At 42.6% G+C, this 18,148-nt stretch overlaps 1 protein-coding gene across 2 annotated transcripts; it reads right to left on the bottom strand.

Annotated features, from left to right (window-relative positions):
• Positions 1–9,767: 9,767 nt before the first annotated feature.
• Positions 9,768–17,375, bottom strand: tagap (T-cell activation GTPase activating protein). Of its 2 annotated transcripts, XM_045719475.1 has the most exons (10): positions 17,215–17,375; positions 16,484–16,568; positions 15,714–15,767; positions 15,165–15,213; positions 14,678–14,841; positions 12,966–13,127; positions 12,648–12,757; positions 11,957–12,137; positions 11,591–11,687; positions 9,768–11,402 (listed from the first exon to the last, which is right to left on the bottom strand). In XM_045719475.1, the coding sequence occupies exons 2-10, from the start codon at positions 16,508–16,510 to the stop codon at positions 10,150–10,152; spliced, it is 2,097 nt and encodes a 698-aa protein (XP_045575431.1). In that variant the 5' UTR covers positions 16,511–16,568; positions 17,215–17,375; the 3' UTR covers positions 9,768–10,149.
• Between the last annotated feature and the right edge of the window lie 773 nt (positions 17,376–18,148).

Genomic DNA, 18,148 nt, shown 5'->3' with positions numbered 1-18,148 from the left:
CTCCAATACCCTACTCAATAAACTGGATGCAGTCTATCACAGTGCCATCCGTTTTGTCACCAAAGCCCCATATACTACCCACCACTGTGACCTGTACGCTCTCGTTTGCTGGCCCTCGCTTCATACTCGTCGCCAAACCCACTGGCTCCAGGTCATCTACAAGACCCTGCTAGGTAAAGTCCTCCCTTATCTCCACTCACTGGTCACCATAGCAGCACCCACCTGTAGCACGCACTCCAGCAGGTATATCTCTCTGTTCACCCCCAAAGCCAATTCCTCCTTTGGCTGTCTCTCCTTCCAGTTCTCTGCTGCCAATGACTGGAACGAACTACAAAAATCTCTGAAACTGGAAACACTTATCTCCCTCACTAGCTTTAAGCACCAGCTGTCAGAGCAGCTCACAGATCACTGCACCTGTACATAGCCCATCTATAATTTAGCCCACCCTCTTCCCCTACTGTATTTATTTATTTTGCTCCTTTGCAACCCACTATTTCTGTTTCTACTTTGCACTTTCTTCCACCGCAAATCTACCATTCCAGTGTTTTACTTGCTATATTGCATTTACTTTGCCACCATGGTGTCACATTCCTCTTCGTCAGAAGATATGTTGAAATCGCTGTCGGACAAAGTGGACCAATATGCAACGGATTGCGTGCTCATCATCTTTTATTTTAAATGTGACCACGAGGAAAAAACAATAAACAAAACTCACAACAGGAACAGTGTCGCAGGCTAAACAAAAGCAGTGCTAACATACAACTACCCACAAGTGACAAACAAAACACACACCTACTTATAGGACTCCCAATCAGAGGCAACTAGAAACACCTGCCTCCAATTGAGAGTCCAGCAACCAAACCTGCACATAGAAAACTTAATCTAGAACCTACTCATACTAAAACATACACCACAAAACCCCAGAACACATAAATAACACACCCCTTTAAGCTATACACAAAAAAACCACCATACAAAACAAGCATACCTCTGCCACGCCCTGACCAAATAATACAAATAATCCTCTATACTGGTCAGGACGTGACACATGGCCTTTTTTTGCCTTTACCTCCCTTATTTCACCTAATTTGCTCACATTGTATATAGACTTATTTTTGTACTGTATTATTGACTGTATGTTTGTTTTACTCCATGTGTAACTCTGTGTTGTTGTATGTGTCGAACTGCTTTGCTTTATCTTGGCCAGGTCGCAATTGTAAATGAGAACTTGTTCTCAACTAGCCTACCTGGTTAAATAAAGGTGAAAAATTTTTTAAATAGTTCCGACAGTGCAGCAATGTCTAACAAGTAATCTAACAATTTGACAACAACTACCTAATACACACAAATCTAAGTAAAGGAATGGAATATAAAAATATACATTTAAATATATGGATGAGCAATGACAGAGCGGCATAGGCAAGATGGAATATATGGTATAAAACACGGTATATACATATGAGATGAGTAATGCAAGATATGTAAATATTATTAAAGTGGCATTATTAAAGTGACTAGCGATCCATTCATTAAAGTGGCCAATGATTTCAAGTCTGTATGTAGGCAACAGCCTCTCTGTGATGGCTGTTTAACAGTCTGATGGCCTTGAGAAAAAATCTGTTTTTCAGTCTCTCGGTCCCAGCTTTGATGCACCTGTACTGACCTCGCCTTCTGGATGGTAGCGGGGTGAACAGGCAGTGGCTGAATAAATATATTTATTTATTCATATTTGTTTTGATGTTTTTCAGGATTTGTGAAATTGTTCCCGAGACCCCATTTTCATATCAGGCGATATGGGTCGCGGCCCCTAGTTTGGGAACTGCTGCACTAGAACAATCAACAGCTGGTGCTACTGGCCCCACAAAAGTGGGGCTACAATTAGCAGCAATTAGATCGTCTGCAACAGTTGTCAGACCTGGGCCCTGACAGTCAATCTCAAAAAGACAAATTAGGACATCCCAGAAAAGATCCAGATGTTAGGGAAACCGATGTCCATTTTTACTGGGCTCCACTCATATAGAACACAGACACACAGTATTTGGGACCAAAAAATCCAAAATACATCTGCTCCACAGGGAACTTCAACCTGGCTGTGAATAAACTGAAAGACTAAGCAAGGAGGAAAACAGTATGTACAGACTCAATGAGCACAGCCTGGCCATAGACTGGCTGCCCAGAGAGGACAGACAAGCTGCACTCATTCTGCCCCCCGGAAGAGAGAGACAGAGCTGATATGAGATGTTCTGATATCAGAAATACTTTCTTCCACAAAATTAATAAAACAACGAAGAATTTGAAAACCTAAATGATGAAAACTAAATGAAATACATACTCTGCGAGAAAAAAAAAAATGCTGTCGTTTTAGCAGCCAAATATGTGGCTGCCAAACCTGAGGGACAGCCAGTGGGAAGTATAGTGTGATTATTAATATTTGCCTATTCTTTATTATTTGTTGTAATTGCTCTTAATATGAATATCATTATTATTATTTTTGTTTAATTACAAACAGTCTAGTAAATTCCTGTCTTTGATCATCGTCTCTATACAGTGCATTCGGAAAGTATTCAGACCACAGAAATGGATTCAATAAATGTTTTCCGTCATCAATCTACACACAATACCCCATAATGACAAAGCGAAAACAGGTTTTTAGGAGTTTTTGCAAATGTATTACTAATAAAAAACAGAAATACCTTATTTAAATAAGTATTCAGACCCTTTGCTATGAGACTCAAAATTGAGAGGTGCATTCCATTGATAATCCTTTCTACAACTTGATTGGAGTCCACTTGTGGTAAATTCAATTGATTGGACATGATTTGGAAAAGCACACACCTGTCTCTTTAATGTCCCACAGTTGACAGTGCATGTCAGAGCAAAAACCAAGCCATGAGGTTGAAGGAATTGTCTGTAGAGCTCCGAGACAGGATTGTGTTGAGGCACAGATCTGCAGCATTGAAGGTTCCCAAGAACACAGTGGCCTCCATCATTCTTAAATGGAAGAAGTTTGGAACTACCAAGACTCTTCTTAGAGCTGGCCGCCCTGCTAAACATAGCAATCGGGGGAGAAGGGCGTTTGTCAGGGAGGTGACTCAGACAGAGCTCCAGAGTTCCTCTGTGGAGATGGGAAAACCTTCCAGAAGGACAACCATCTCTGCAGCACTCCACCAATTAAGCCTTTATGGTAGAGTGGCCAGACGGAAGCCACTCCTCAGTAAAAGGCACATGACAGCCCGCTTGGAGTTTGCCAAAAGGCATCTAAAGGACTCTCAGACCATGAGAAACAAGATTCTCTGAAACCAAAATTGAACTCTTTGGTCTGAATGCCAAGTGTCACGTCTGGAGGAAACCTGGCACCATCCCTATGGTGAATCATGGTGGTGGCAGCATCATGCTGTAGGGATGTTTTTCAGCGCAAGGGACTGGAGACTAGTCAGGATCGACGGAAAGATGAATGGAGCAAAGTACAGAGAGATCTTTGATGAAAACCTGCTCCAGAGCGCTCAGGTCCTCAGACTGGGGTGAAGGTTCAACTTCCAACAAGACAACAACCCTAAGTACACAGCCAAGACTACGCAGGAGTGGCTTCGGATCAAGTCTCTGAATATCCTTGAGTGGCCCTGCCAGAGCCCGGACTTGAACCCGATCAAACATCTCTGTAGAGACCTGAAAATAGCTGTCCAGTGACGCTCCCCATCAATCCTATAGCTTGAGAGGATCTGCATAGAAGAATGGGAGAAACTCCCCAAACACAGATGTGCCAAGCTTGTAGCGTCATACCCAAGAAGACTGACCCAAGGCTGTAATCGCTGCCAAAGGTGCTTCAACAAAGTACTGAGTAAAGTGTCTGAATAATTATGTAAATGTGATATTTCATTATTATTTTTTTATACATTTGCTAACATTTCTAAAAACCCATTTTTTGCTTTGTCATTGTAGGGTTTTGTGTTTAGGTTTAGAATAAGACTGTAATTTTCTAATAAGACGGTAACATAACAAAGTGTGGAAAACGTCAAAGGGGTCTGAATACTTTCCAAATGGCCTGTATATGGATGTGTGATAACTTGTGTCTGGACAGGATGAACTGTGAATTACTATATGTATATAATTTATTCTAGTCAATGCCAATACGACATTGCTCATCATAATATTTATATATTTCTTGATTCTATTCTTTTACTTTGAGATTTGTGTGTATTGTTGTGAATTGTTAAATACTACTGCACTGTTGGAGCTAGGAACACAAGTGTTTCGCAACACCCGCAATAACATTTGGCTAATTGGCTAATTGCTTAGTCTTATTACGAGTCACATGAGGTATTTATAATATCATATATACTCTATATACACATGTCGAATATTACTGCCCACTACAACTGTAGAAAGAATATGTTAATTTAGCAGACTTAATTTAGCAGGCCTGAGGTTATGGTCAATGTTCAGACCACTAGGGGTCAGTGTTTTTAGATAGTAGATCCAGTAAGCCTCCCTCTGTAGTACCAGGGTCTCGACGTTACCTCCTCTCCTTGGTAGAGTAACATGCTCGATACCTGTGTATTTGAGGGTGTGAGCTGCTACTGGATAGTCATTGTTCATACATCTGATTGAGCTGGGGTGTTCAGCTATGTGTTTTTTTTATTGTATTTTTGTTTGTCCTACTTAGGCTTTCCCACATGGACAGGTGATGAGATAGATTAATCCCTATGAGATAGATAAAACCCCTAACATATGTTTTGTAGTATTGTTGCACTGTGCGCATGAGCCACATTTGTAGTTCCCATTTGGAATGGGTGCCAAGAGTGTCTGAGTGGGCTCAGGGGCCAGGTCAGATCTCACTAGGCTGTCTCCAATATTTCAGCCACGCTTGTACACCACCAGTGGGGGTTTCTTGAAGAGGTGTGCAATTTTTTTGTCTGTTTGCAGAATATGCCAGTGCTTTTCAGGATTGATTTCATTTTCTCTGAACACTTGGTGTACTTAGTACAAAAGACTGTGCGTTGTTTTTCTTCTTTGGTTTAGATTTTCAGCAATTCCTCTCTTGGTTTTTGTGATATTTTCATAATTGCATCAACAAGAGTTTTGTCCTTGTAGCCTCTCATTTTCTTAGCATTGTTGTCAACATCTGACTGTTAGACACAGATGCGTTTAACCCTGGACAACTGTCTTCACGGTAAACCATTTTTGAGGGGAAGGGGATGCATACTGTCCGAACGTAGCAGGATGTTGTGGTCTGTGGGCTTTGTGTATAAGTCTGTGTGTAATGCATCATTCCCTTTAATGATCCATAAGTCCAGATAGTTAATTTTTCTGTCATCAGTCTGCATGGTGAATTTGAGTTATTCTCACTTAGAAGAGTTTGGAATTCATTTAGTTCCTTCTGACTTCCTCCCCAGAGCACAAAGACATCATCTATGTATCTCTTCCATAGAAGGATTTTAGAAAGTTACGTATGCTCCCTCTCCGGCGCTTGAGGTCGTCAGGCTGCTTATTATTACGCACACATGTCACCATCGTTACACGCATCAGCACCTCATCAGACTCACCTGGACTCAATCACCTTCCTGATTACCTTCCCTATATATGTCACTCCCTTTGGTTCTTTCCCCAGGTGTTATTATTTCTGTTCTGTTGTTTCATGTCTGTACCCTACTCTTGTTTTGTTCCTTGTGTTATTTATTATTAAAAGTCACTCCCTGAACTTGTTTCCCGACTCCCAGCATACACGTTACAGAATAACGCCTCACCAAAGGGGAGCATCAGGGAGTTTTTTTTGTGAGTGTAGGTGACGTCGGATCCGGGTGCCGCTACCGGAACAACCGGGGATACCTCAGCTGGCTCGTCAGGCTTCCATGCCTCAGCCGGTTCGTCAAGTTTACAAGACCCGGTTGCCCCGGCAAGCGTCCGTTGCCGAGTCTACCGAGGATGCCTCAGCTAGCTCGTCAGACTCCCATGCCTCAGCTTGTTCGTTAGGTTCACAAGACTTGGTTGGCTCGGCAGGCTCCCGTGCCTCAGCCAGCTCGTCAGGTTCCCGCACCTCAGCAGAAGTGACCGGCCCGTTCCTGGTCCTCGGGACCGCCCCTCTGGTGTGCGACTCTCTTTATGTATTTTCATGTAATTGAGTTTTAAGGCTGTTGACGCAACCTAACAAATATCTTAATGAGATCCCTGTGTGTTTGATATTCTTTCATTCTGATCAGCCGAGGGAACCTCCAGTTCTCCTGTTCTGTCAATGAGACAAGATGTTTTTTTGTCTGTTACTTCTCACATTTAGAAAAATCACCTTGGCGTGCACATTTTCTGATTATCAATGTTTGTCCACTAACCAATAGTCTTCCCAATTGTCTAAGGATGTGTAATCTTGGGAATTGCATTTGTCTGATTCCAACATATGTTGTTATTTATACATTTCTTTTCTGCTCCAGACTCCAGCAAAGTCATTTAAAAGCATATCCAAACCGTGTGCAAAATTGATCTGTAGGCAAGTCTACTTCTCCTTTTGGGTTTGTTAGGCCTACTTTCTCTTTAGGTTTTGTTTGTGGTAGGCATATATACTGTATACTGAATTGACACTTTGAATTGACACACTCTGTTTGTAGTACTTGTTGACATTTTACAGCATTCTGAACATTTTCACTCTGACAAAGAAGCAGTTGTGGTTTCAGAGTGAAGAGAGAGAACACTAGTCGATGCATCAGTGACATGAAACCACAGCAACTTGTTGTTTCAAACTTTCTCACTTGAAAACCCTGAATTCAAACAAAACAAACATTTGAAATGTTTTTGTTTTGCTCTGCTTATATGGAGCACAAAACCTTTCTTAGCCACAAGACTATATGAAACTGCAACACAAAATGTGCATGTCAACCACAAACAACATTATCAGTTCTCTAAATGTCCCCAAAAGTGACAGAAAGAAATCTAAGCCACATGAAGTAGAGAGGGTAGTTCTATGTAGTAACAAAAGTGAAACCACTGTGAAAAAAGTAAACATTGCATAAGATGCTTTGCATTTCAATGCCTTTATTTCATGCCAGTGATTGGTTGCAACGATGCAAGTTTGTACTAACAGTAATTATCCAATATTTATGGTACACTCTCAATTATGTTTTCAATTAGGTTATCCCTTCGACTTTGTATTTATAAGCTAGCAGGTATGACACAGTGAAGATATTACGACATAATTGCTTGTTTGTGCTGTGTGTATTATTAGCTAAAGTTTTATGTAACCGAAAGTGTTACAACACTGAGCAAATTAATTAAATCTTCCCTTGGGAAATATTGTCAGTCAGTGCATTGAGCTACTCCTGCCCTTTTCAGTTGTCAGGGTCATGGGGTCAATATCATAGACAATGTCTCTATGGTCAACATTTACGTAAAACAAACTGGTGGAAATAACATGTCAATAATAGACTATGAACATTTAATAAAAAATTCTCAGGAGGGCTATTTTCAAACCATCTCTTCACATCCTTGTTTGATTAGATGGAGGGATGCGATCTCCCATTTCTGAAAAGGCTTTGGGAAGCTGTATTGATGTTTGTTGACCTCCTCCGTCGCCCTCCCTCACCCTGTCTTCTGTCTGCGTGTACATTATTTACTGCTGTCTGTCATCATTAAGGGTTGTAAAAGGATACAGCCTGGTACTATAGTGTCTCTCTGCTCATTAGTCATTTCTGTAGACTGCCATGTTCTTACAGTTATGTAAAAACCAGGACATCTATCCATCCATTAATTTTGTCAATCAGTCAATCTTGCCCACATTATGTAAGGCTCTATGGCTGCCTTTACACAGGCTGCCCAATTCTGATATTATTTTCACTAATTGGTCTTTTGATCAATCAGTTCAGCTCTGAAAAAGATCTGATGTGATTGGTTAAAAGACCAATTAGTGGGAAAAATATTAGAATTAGGCTGCCTGTCTACACACAGTCATAGTGACTGAAAATAGCCATGAGTCGTTTGTCTCTTTTCTAGTAAAACGATGTTCTGAAACTAAGGCCTTGATTCAGTCAGATCAAGCGTTAACTGGCAATAGCCAAAACCTGCTGATGTTTTCGATGGTGTCGGAGGTGTAACTGCATTGGAGATGTCAAATCGGTGAGCAGCTGCTCTTGATCATTGTCACAAAGCATCACCCGTTCCACTCGAGTTAGAAGTTCACAACGAGAAAGTGTAGGCTATATAGAAATAATGACGCTCAAACTGAAAATCATTCAACTAAATAATGAGGATTTCTATCAGCCTAATCGAGGTCTAGATTACATCTCACATTCCAGTGTTCAAACTTGTAAACTTGGCTGCATGGGATTTCTCGTAATGCAACTCTGTGCAGCCAATGACAATGTCCACTTTAGGTATAATGCCAGGAGCCACATGTGGTTTCGACAGCTCTAACTCAGTTCCACCTCCGACACCGCCAAAACAACCATTATGCAAGAGTTAGTTAAAGCAGATCTGATTGAATAGAGCCCTAAATGCATCCAGGCACAGTAACTTGGCTGACCCCCTTCTCTGTAGCTTCAATTTCAGCCTCAGCCTGCATCAAGCTAAGTGCTTGATTCCATTGTCTTCTATGGTCAGTATGGCTTATATATAATGGTTGGGTTCATCATAACCAAACATTGATTTGTCATGTGCTGTATGAATTTACTGTAATGTTATTTTATCATATACTATAACAGGACATTGTCTTATGTCGGGCGGCGTCCTATGCGATGCTAGTCCCTCAACCATTAGTGCAGACAAATGTTGCGCTATCTGATGCAAGACAATGAACATTAGAAGTGCTCAAGTCTCTGAGTGTTCTAGAAGGCATGATAAATGTCATGAAACACAACATACATACTGCCCACTGTACATGGATTCATATTCTATAAACACTGTCCATAGAAACTTCCAAAAACAAATGGCATGCATTGTGTCTTCTTCCAACTCTCCTTACCACTCTTTTTTAATGTTGCGTTTTAACGAATGTGACGTTTCGGGTGGGCAGTGTGAGGTTCCGAGGCATGATACAAACTTGGCAGCTTTGGGACCAGAGCCTTAGCTTGGTACACTATTTTTTTCATTACAGCTAGCTACTGGTCTAAGAGTCAGTATCTGATTTGAGGAAATTAATCATGCTCGTAGTAAATGAATCTAGGAAAGTCTTGAAAATGAATCCTCCTTGGTGAGAGTAGTCATGAATAAGTAAGGCTTTAATAATAGTTAAATTAATACTTTAGTACATTACGTGTGTCTGTACTGCAGGAAAATGAGAGCCTACTAGAGCTGAACAATAATGAATTAGAGACCAACGCTAAGAGAGGAAATCTCTCTCACTAAAAAGTTGAGAGAGGAAGCAGTGGCATCGGATCAGCTCAAGGCATCCGCAACAACGCGCGATTCAGAGAAAAACCAAATCCGTCCACGTGATCAGCTTCTGGCTTCCTCTTTCTCGAGCAGCCAGCCAGAACATACTGTTCTCTCAATGAAGGATGTTAGATGGTGTTGCACAACTGGCCTAGAAAGGAGGAGCAAGCTGGACCTAACTGGTCTAACGCTCACCGCCCCGACCCTTTGAGGCCATCCCAGTTAGTTCCTCATTAATGAGTTCACTAATGGCAGAACTAAGAAAGCAGTATGGCTTATGTAATTATGGGAGCTCATCTCTTGTATTAGCATTAGCACATGGTTGTTTGACTGGCCCTGCATGCTTGAGGATGCAATTACCAAGTCAAAGGACTTTAGTGCTCCTACCGTAAGAACTGGAGAACAAAATCACAATGTTACATAAAGGTCCTTTATTGTAGTGGAAGTAAAGATGTTGTAGAGTCAAGACATAGAAAAAGACACAGGGAAGAAAACATTTTCACAAATTTACACATTTATGTACAGTACATAGCAGTATATTAACAAAAGTAAAACAATGGAAATAATACCAACAATACCATATTGTTACCCTCTATACCTGCAGATTCAGATTGTGATTATTTACATAGCTTTACTGTAGATAAACTAGGAGTCTATTTATAAATAGCTTTTCAGGTAAAATATCGCAATTTTGTACTCTAAACAGTACTACTCAGCAAGTCCAACCTATCAGTTGCACATTTTAATTTGTGTACATTTAAAGTGAAAAAAGTGAAACATATTGTCTGAAAAAGGCCTTCAAACGTAGGACTCCTTGGTGTAAGAATACTCCTCGAACACAAGCTGGCTGCACCTCCGTGACACAGTCTCATGGCGTGACGCTGTCTCATGGTGTGACAGGGTCTCGTGGCGTGCTCTTGACACGGACTCAGACATCGCTCGCTGGCGGAACCCGACCGAATGCTGTTGGGTTGCAGTGACATCACCATCTATCCCCTGAGAGAAGCAGTCTGTGTATTGATTGACGGAACAGGAGTACAGGAAGTTTGCGTTCATAGAGGCTGGGCGGGACTTCCTGCTGAGAGTGGCGGCGACGGCACTGACAGTCATGGAGCCATAATGCGGTGGGGAGGGCTGAGTCGCACTCTGGACTGCCTGCTCGTACGAAGGGGGCTGGGAGGGCAGTCTGCTGTCCACCTGTAGGAAGACCTCCACCGCAGACAGGGGGCGCTTCTGCCTGAGAGGGGCCTTGGCCACTGGGGCCTCCACCTCACTCTGGGAGTCCTCCTCGAGGGTCCCGCAAGAGAAAGGCTTCTCCTTCTGGAGGTCGCCTTTCTTGAGACTGCCCCAGGCGAAGCCAAAGGCCCCCAGGCTCTTGGTCCTCATCAGGGCTTTACTGTTCATGGACTGGGTGCCTCGCTCAACCACTTCCGTCGTGTCCGCCCTCGGGGGCTCTGCCCTGGGCTTGGCGGAGAGGGGAGTATGGAGTGTGGACTGGCCCCTGTGTTGGCAGGCTGGGGATGTCAGCGGCGGGCTGGTGAACAGGGAGATGTCTGATGTGTTGGAGGAGGCGCTCTCCAGAGAGCAGGATGACAGGCATGACGGGTCAAGCTGCCGCCAAGTCATCGTCTGGCTGCCACCGAGTTTGGGGAGAGACAGCGTGGCGGCGTGCCTGGTGTTGGTAACACCACATTCTGGGAGCAGGAAAGAGTCAGAGATCTGCTTCTTGAGTGGATGCTCCTCAAAGTCCCGCCCCTCCACGGAGAAATCGTCGTTACTACGGGCCAGGCCAATCAGGCTCTTCTTCTCGGCAGAGGAGAAGATGATTGGCTCTGAGCAGCGGCGGTTGAAGGGCTTCTTGTTGGTGAAGGTGTGGAAGATGGTGTTGGAAGGGATAGGGCCGCATTGCATCCCGCACGCAAAGAGGAGAGATGGGGACGAGCCGCCCCTTTCCCCCTCACCCTCTATTTGCGTGGACCCCATACTGTCCCCCTCAGCGTCTGGGTCGTTGCTGTCATACGCAGAATCATGTTGCTGTGACGACACGGAATCTGAGGAGAAAGAGAACATTGATGAGTTGCAGTGTACAATGTATGATTCCTATTCCCATTGTTCTATTTTATTTCAAGCTTTTTGAAACATGTTCCCAGAAACCTGTGTTCACAGAATGTTTTTATTTTCTGTGAAAGAATGTGTAGCATTGCAGAGAGTCGCACCTAAAGCAGCACAGTTAACTTACCTGAGTTATCCTCTTCAGGATCTCCCAAAAGGCTCAGGACGTCCTCTCCAAAGATGTCACAGCAATGCTCGATCAGGAACTGTGTCAGCTCTATCACCTAAAGGAAACATCACAAAGAACACAAACATTTTAATATTACTTAGAACAATGGTTGAGTGATTGAAAGTAACATTGTTTTAAAGTGTGAAGATTTGGCATTTCCTTTTGCTAAACAACTCAGTCCTGTTTCAGCACAGACTATAGTAGGATACATTTAATGCAAAGCTATAGGCCCACACACAGACACAAACACACACACACGGTTGTTTTCGTACATGAAAACCACACTGGCAGCTTCAAAGAGTCCAGTCAGAACCGGATTCTCACCTTCTCCACGGTCTGCACATCTAAGGACATGATGTCCTTCTGCAGCAGAGTGGGTGCAATGCACAATGCCAAGTTATTGGCGTCCATCATGTTGGCGTCCGCGCTCTCCGTGATGTGACGGAGCACACACAGAATGTTCCGCAGCAGGAGGATGTTAGGTCCTGGTAGCTTGTCTACCACTCTGAGAGGGGAAAGGGAGGGAAGGAGAGAAAGAACAGGAAAAAAATGTAGATCAGTTTGCCGCTCGCAATTTGTTTTCTCTTTTTGAGAGGGGGAGGAAACTAAAAATAAGTGTACACATTGAGGGTAGAGGCACTACTTCCTCATTGTCTGAATCTCTAAAAAACTCCATTGAAAAGCCCCCTGAATCTATTCTTTGCAACACCTAAATGTCAAATACGTTTTGGGGGGGGGGGGGTTTCAACCAAAATGCCTACATTAGCCTACATTAGCATAATGTTTACGGCTACGGCCTCTCATGTAGCCTACAGTTTTATATAAGATTATGCCCCACAAGTACAACAGTAATATAGTTCACCAATGGGGATGGCTTAACAGGTGGTACAGTTGCTAAAGCTACATTTAGCCTAGCATCAGCTCACTAGTAGTTGGTAGTAACTTGGTAATGCTGCACTAAAAATAAAAACAAACTGATTCTAGGTTATTTCTTTTTTAATGGCTGGTACCTTACCTTTTGAGCTCTAAGCTTCTGTGGTGGACTTCCTTAGTCTCCAGGGCCTTCATCCAGGTCTCATACATATCCGACACTAGCAGGCTACCCGGGAGCTCCTTCAGAAAACTCTGCAATTAGGAGGGAAGGTGTCGGGGGTTAGAACATAATACAGTAGAAGACTGCTGATAAGTAGCAATAGGTGCTAACACACTAACAGGTCTAATTGGAGGTCATAGAGCTGCTTCTCCCTTTGTCTCCCTGCTCCAGGTGGACAGGCAGATGGACGGACATGGAAAAGGAAAGGACAAATCAGTGAACACATGGATGATTCTTTACCTTAAGTAGTCCCACCAGGAGAACCACAGGCAAGGCCTCCATCTCTACCTCCGTCCCGCTGTCGAGCTGCTCCCTGATGGCCTTCAGGTTCTTACTGTTGCCGTTCTTCCTGAACACCCCCTCTGTGGAGGGGCCTTTCTTGCACAGCAGCACCAATATATCCTGGTGGGGAGAGAGAGGAACAACGGAGGAAAGAGGTCAAACCAGGCTGAGAAATGGCATGAACAAGTCAAACAACCTGCTGTGGATGTGCGTGTGTACATGTTATATATATATACACACTAATGTTCAAAAGGTTGGGGTCACTAAGAAATGTCCTTGTTTTTGAAGGAAAAGCACATTTTTTGTCCATTAAAATAACATCAAACTGATCAGAAATACAGTGTAGACATTATTAATATTGTAAATAACTATTGTAGCTAGAATCGGCAGATTTTTTATGGAATATCTACATAGGCGTAAGAGGCCCATTATCAGCAACCATCACTCGTGTTCCAATTGTTAGCTAATCCAAGTTTATCATTTTAAAAGGCTAATTGATCATTAGAAAACCCTTTTGCAATTATGTTAGCACAGCTGAAAACTGATGTTCTGATTAAATAAGCAATACAACTGGCCTTCTTTAGACTAGTTGAGTATCTGGAGCATCAGCATTTGTGGGTTCGATTACAGGCTCAAAATAGCCAGAAACAAAGTTCTTTCTTCTGAAACTCGTCAGTCTATTCTTGTTCTGAGAAATGAAGGCTATTCCATGCGAGAAATCGCCAAGAAACTGAATATCTCATACAACGCTGTGTACTACTCCCTTCACAGAGCAGCGCAGACTGGCTCTAATCAAAATAGAAAGACGAGTGGGAGGCCCCAGTGCACAACTGAGCAAGAGGACAAGTACATTAGTGACTAGTTTGAGAAACAGACGCCTCACAAGTCCTCAACTGGCAGCTTCATAAATGGTACCTGCAAAACACCAGTCTCAACGTCAACAGTGAAGAGGCGACTCCGGAATGCTGGCCTTATCGGCAGAGTTCCTCTGTCCAGTGCCTGTGTTCTTTTGCCCATCTTCATTTTATATTTTTATTGGCCAGTCTGAGATATGGCTTTTTCTTTGCAACTCTGTCTACCAAGGCCAAACCCAGACGACGCTGGGCCAATTGTGTGCCGCCCTATGGGGCTCCCAATCACGGCCAGTTGTGATTCAGCCTGGAATCTACCCAGGGTCTGTAGTGACGCCTCTAGCACTGAGATGCAGTTCCTTAGACCGCTGCACCACTCGGGAGCCCTATATGCTTAAATGATTCTGTGAGGGGTAGGCCAGGGGCAAACTGAGACAAACGGTGCGTTGCGCATGTCAGCTGGAAGTGGAACATCACATAGATTCAATCTGTGGTTGGGTTGCAGACAAGCAGGTCCTTAGCAACCATTACCAAGTGCTTTGGTAACTAACTGCACTTATTAGTAACAATTGAATGGCCTGATTGATCAAGTGCCCTAGTCAATAAACCCTTTGAACTAAACACCTTGGTAGAATGAGGTGCAGATCAAATCATTAGCTGTCACTATGTTTCATTACAGCTGTCTATTTCTCACTCAATCCACACCTTGTACAAATTATGAAAATCTGACATACAAAGATAATACAGAACAAAGATATTACAGAACAAAGATATTACAGAACAAAGATAGTTGTGGTACAGTTTGGTAGACTGACGTACCTTGATGGGCTTCGGAAGAGTCCCGTCCTCTGGGCAGGTCTTGGAGAGAGACTGTCCAAACAGATGGCTCTTGGAGTCTGTGTCTGGACGGGAGGGCATGCTGGTGAGGGTGGAGCTTCTCCTCAACTTCCTCAAGATGCTCCACTTACTGTTGCTACCATTTTCTGTTACGAAAGAAGCCAAACATTTAGGCAATTTGTGTAGGTATAGCATACACTATTATAAAGGAGGCATTAAGGTTTATGGTGTACTAATAGCATTCATGAGAAAGAGAGTGAGTGTGTGAGAGAGAGATAAACACATGATATAAGTTGACATTCTTATTTTAGCTTGACATTCACACTGATCATTGGCATGTCCTGTTTCTCTCTCTCTCCTATGGTTTGAATTATTTTCTCTGCCTAAGTTGGCACACACCCACACACATATACACACTGTGGGCCCTTAACCAACCTTGTGGTTCAGAGATGTTGTTTTTCAAACTCACCAATGGGCTGTGTTACACCGCTGGGCAGGGCGGGGATCTTTGCGTCACTCTGGAAACGCAAAACAGGAGATGTAGTCATGAGCATGTATGAGGAACATGTGGCAGGGGAGCCACATCCTCTGTTTGCATGCCTGTTTCCATGTGAGGGTGCGGGGTGGTAATTATCTAACCCGCCCCCTCTCCCTCCTCAAACTCCCCAATCACCCTAACAATTTACCCTTCAATAACACCCATCAAAAAAGCCCACCACTTTCAAACTAATGTCCCTTCAAGAACAACACAAGGTCCTCCACTTGAATGAAACAACACAAACCCTCCTTAAAAAAAGCACAATCACTGTACAGTATCAATAAAGTGTTACAATGTATACACTTGGGTTATATAAGTGCTTCTATTTGATAAACAGATTGCAGTGGTCTGAATTCCCCCCAAAACCCTAAAAATAAGCCTGATATAACCTCATACATGGTGTTTCTCCCCAACACATGTTGAACCAGAACAATTGACACATGGATGAAAGAAGCAGAAAGTGTACTGTACGGAACTCACATCAAGCGAAAACTTGATAGAAGGCTCCATGCCCCCACCTGTTAGAGTTTTAGCCTGAAACGAAGAGAGAGAGATTATTATTTATAGTGCAGATGAAAGTTGTGACTCCTCCCAGAAGCAATTATACTATATATTAGGCAAAGGTCAATGTATGCTCATTCCAATTCTATAAATACAATTTGAATGGTGTCAAACAAAAGCCTATTATGCTTGAATGGTGCTGCAAAGTGTGTCTGCATTGAGCGCCTTTCTAAGAATGTCTGATACTCCGTCTTTACTGATAATGGCCCTTTATAGAGGTAATATGCCTCTTCAGAGCCACAAGAGCCATCAACAGGAGAGCAAGAGATAGAATGCAAGTCAATGCTCTAAATTGGCTGTATACGGTGCAATACAATGATATCTTGATATCAATGACAGAGCAGAACACTGGTAAATCGATATCAAGGACTGGCTGGACACAGGTGAAAGTATAACCATCGTTTCTACAGTATCTGCCATCACCGCCTTTGGTAACAAGAATCTGTGCGATGTATCAGGGACTATGACTACAGTCTACAAAGTATGCGCTATGGTAATAAAGTTCACAGTTTTCTTCTGTTTCAGGTGTTCTGATAGCTGTTTCTGTAAATTTTGCACACTGGAGAATAGGATAAAGCTGCATCCAAAATGGCATCCTGTTCCCTATAGTGCACTACTTTCGACCAGTGCCCTGCACTGTATAGGGAAATAGGTTGCCATTTGGGACATGACCTAAGCGATAGACTTACTGTGATACTGCCGCTCAGCACCTTCATCAGGACACTTGGGGGTGGTGTGGTAGAACCTGCCCTCTCTTTTGCTGCTTTAATTTTCCTGGAATGAGGAAAATACATATATAAAATATATACATCTATATACAAATATTTCACTGATCTCCAGTCAGTCCCTAGTTATTCTCACGAGCCATAATAGAGGGTGACAACTCCCTAGTTAGATGGATGTTGTCGTACATGTGGTCTCTACACAACCGCTCTCTGTATGTGTCAAAAGGGTGTGTTTGCCGTTGTGTGTGCGTGTGTGCGTGTGTGTGTGTGTGAGCGAGTGTGTTGCGGGGTGTGTTTTAAAAGAGGATCAAATGGATATTCTGAATATGATCAAATCTTAATTTGAATATGAGTGAAAATAATGATAACCATTAACAATTGTATGACAGAAAAAAATATTGGAACTATATGCTATATTGAACTATAAGTTCTGACATCATGAAGAATATTGTAATATTCACTAAAATACAGTTCCCATCTCCAACACAGGTATGCTTATAATACTAATTCTATTCACAGTCCTTCAATAGTTATTATATCTAATTGAATGGGATTAGCAGTACAGTCCCATTGATACTGCAAGTTACTACACATAATGACTATCTTCATATAGTATAACCCAGTAACCCAAGTTACCCATTAAGGCTCAATCAAGTGGCATTTGTATTATATATGGAGATAATAGTAGTGTTTACCTGTGAAGAGTATCCAACCAGCGTTCTTTTACCTCAGGTGAGCTGCAGGCAAAATAACAGCATGGGCGTTACTAATCCACAGTGAAAGAGGAACGAAGCAAACACACGGATGGACAGACAGACTGACTAAAGAGACACAGCACACCTTCTGGCTCTTTTAACTAGAGCGATGGAAACTGTAGCTCAGTCATGGGGACAGGAAGCAGCGTCATGGCGGCCCCGACCAAAACACCTTCCACTTCCTCTATGTGTTGGGGCTGCTGCTGTTGTCGCCATGTGGAAAGAGACATGAGGGAGACTAACTTAAACTAATCCTCACTCACCTGTATAGATGATAGTAATAACTGTGTTAGGCCTTTAAAAGTGCATATTTTGTATTAATTTTTCCTGTCTATTCTTTCATCTTTGGTTGTGCCTACATTTTGATTACAGACACTATACGGATTGACCAGTTCATATACTGTTGGTGCTTACTGGTAATCTGTAGTGCAATAAACTGTTGAACCACAGACTCTAAGAATGACTCTAGTCAACAACGTTCAAACAGTCTTATTTGACTGTTTGCTTGAAAAGAAACTGTGGGAGTCCATGACTCAGACCCCAGTAACATGACTAAATGACCCATATCTAGACCAACGAGGGATAGCTATTATTACTGATCAAAACAGACACTCATTGTTACTCAGTCACTATTCTATCCCCTTTCAATTATTTTATTCAATGTTGTGTCTATTTGTGACCATGCAATTTCAACACTCCCTCTATATTTCAAAGATAATCTTTCTGATAAAGTGCTGTAAAGCCCCTGACATGTGATCCTAGGTCTGATGGTCAGCTTCAACATTTCCTCTTTCACCAGCCATTATCTTGTGATGGTGTAGACTGTTCTGATTTCCCTACTTCATTCATAATCTTATGGAAACCATCCAAACCA

The sequence above is a fragment of the Salmo salar genome, chromosome ssa06, assembly GCF_905237065.1.
Source record: "Salmo salar chromosome ssa06, Ssal_v3.1, whole genome shotgun sequence".
NCBI classification, from domain to species: domain Eukaryota; kingdom Metazoa; phylum Chordata; class Actinopteri; order Salmoniformes; family Salmonidae; genus Salmo; species Salmo salar.
Note: the sequence above shows the minus strand (reverse complement) of the source record. Positions and strands in the feature narration are given on the sequence as shown.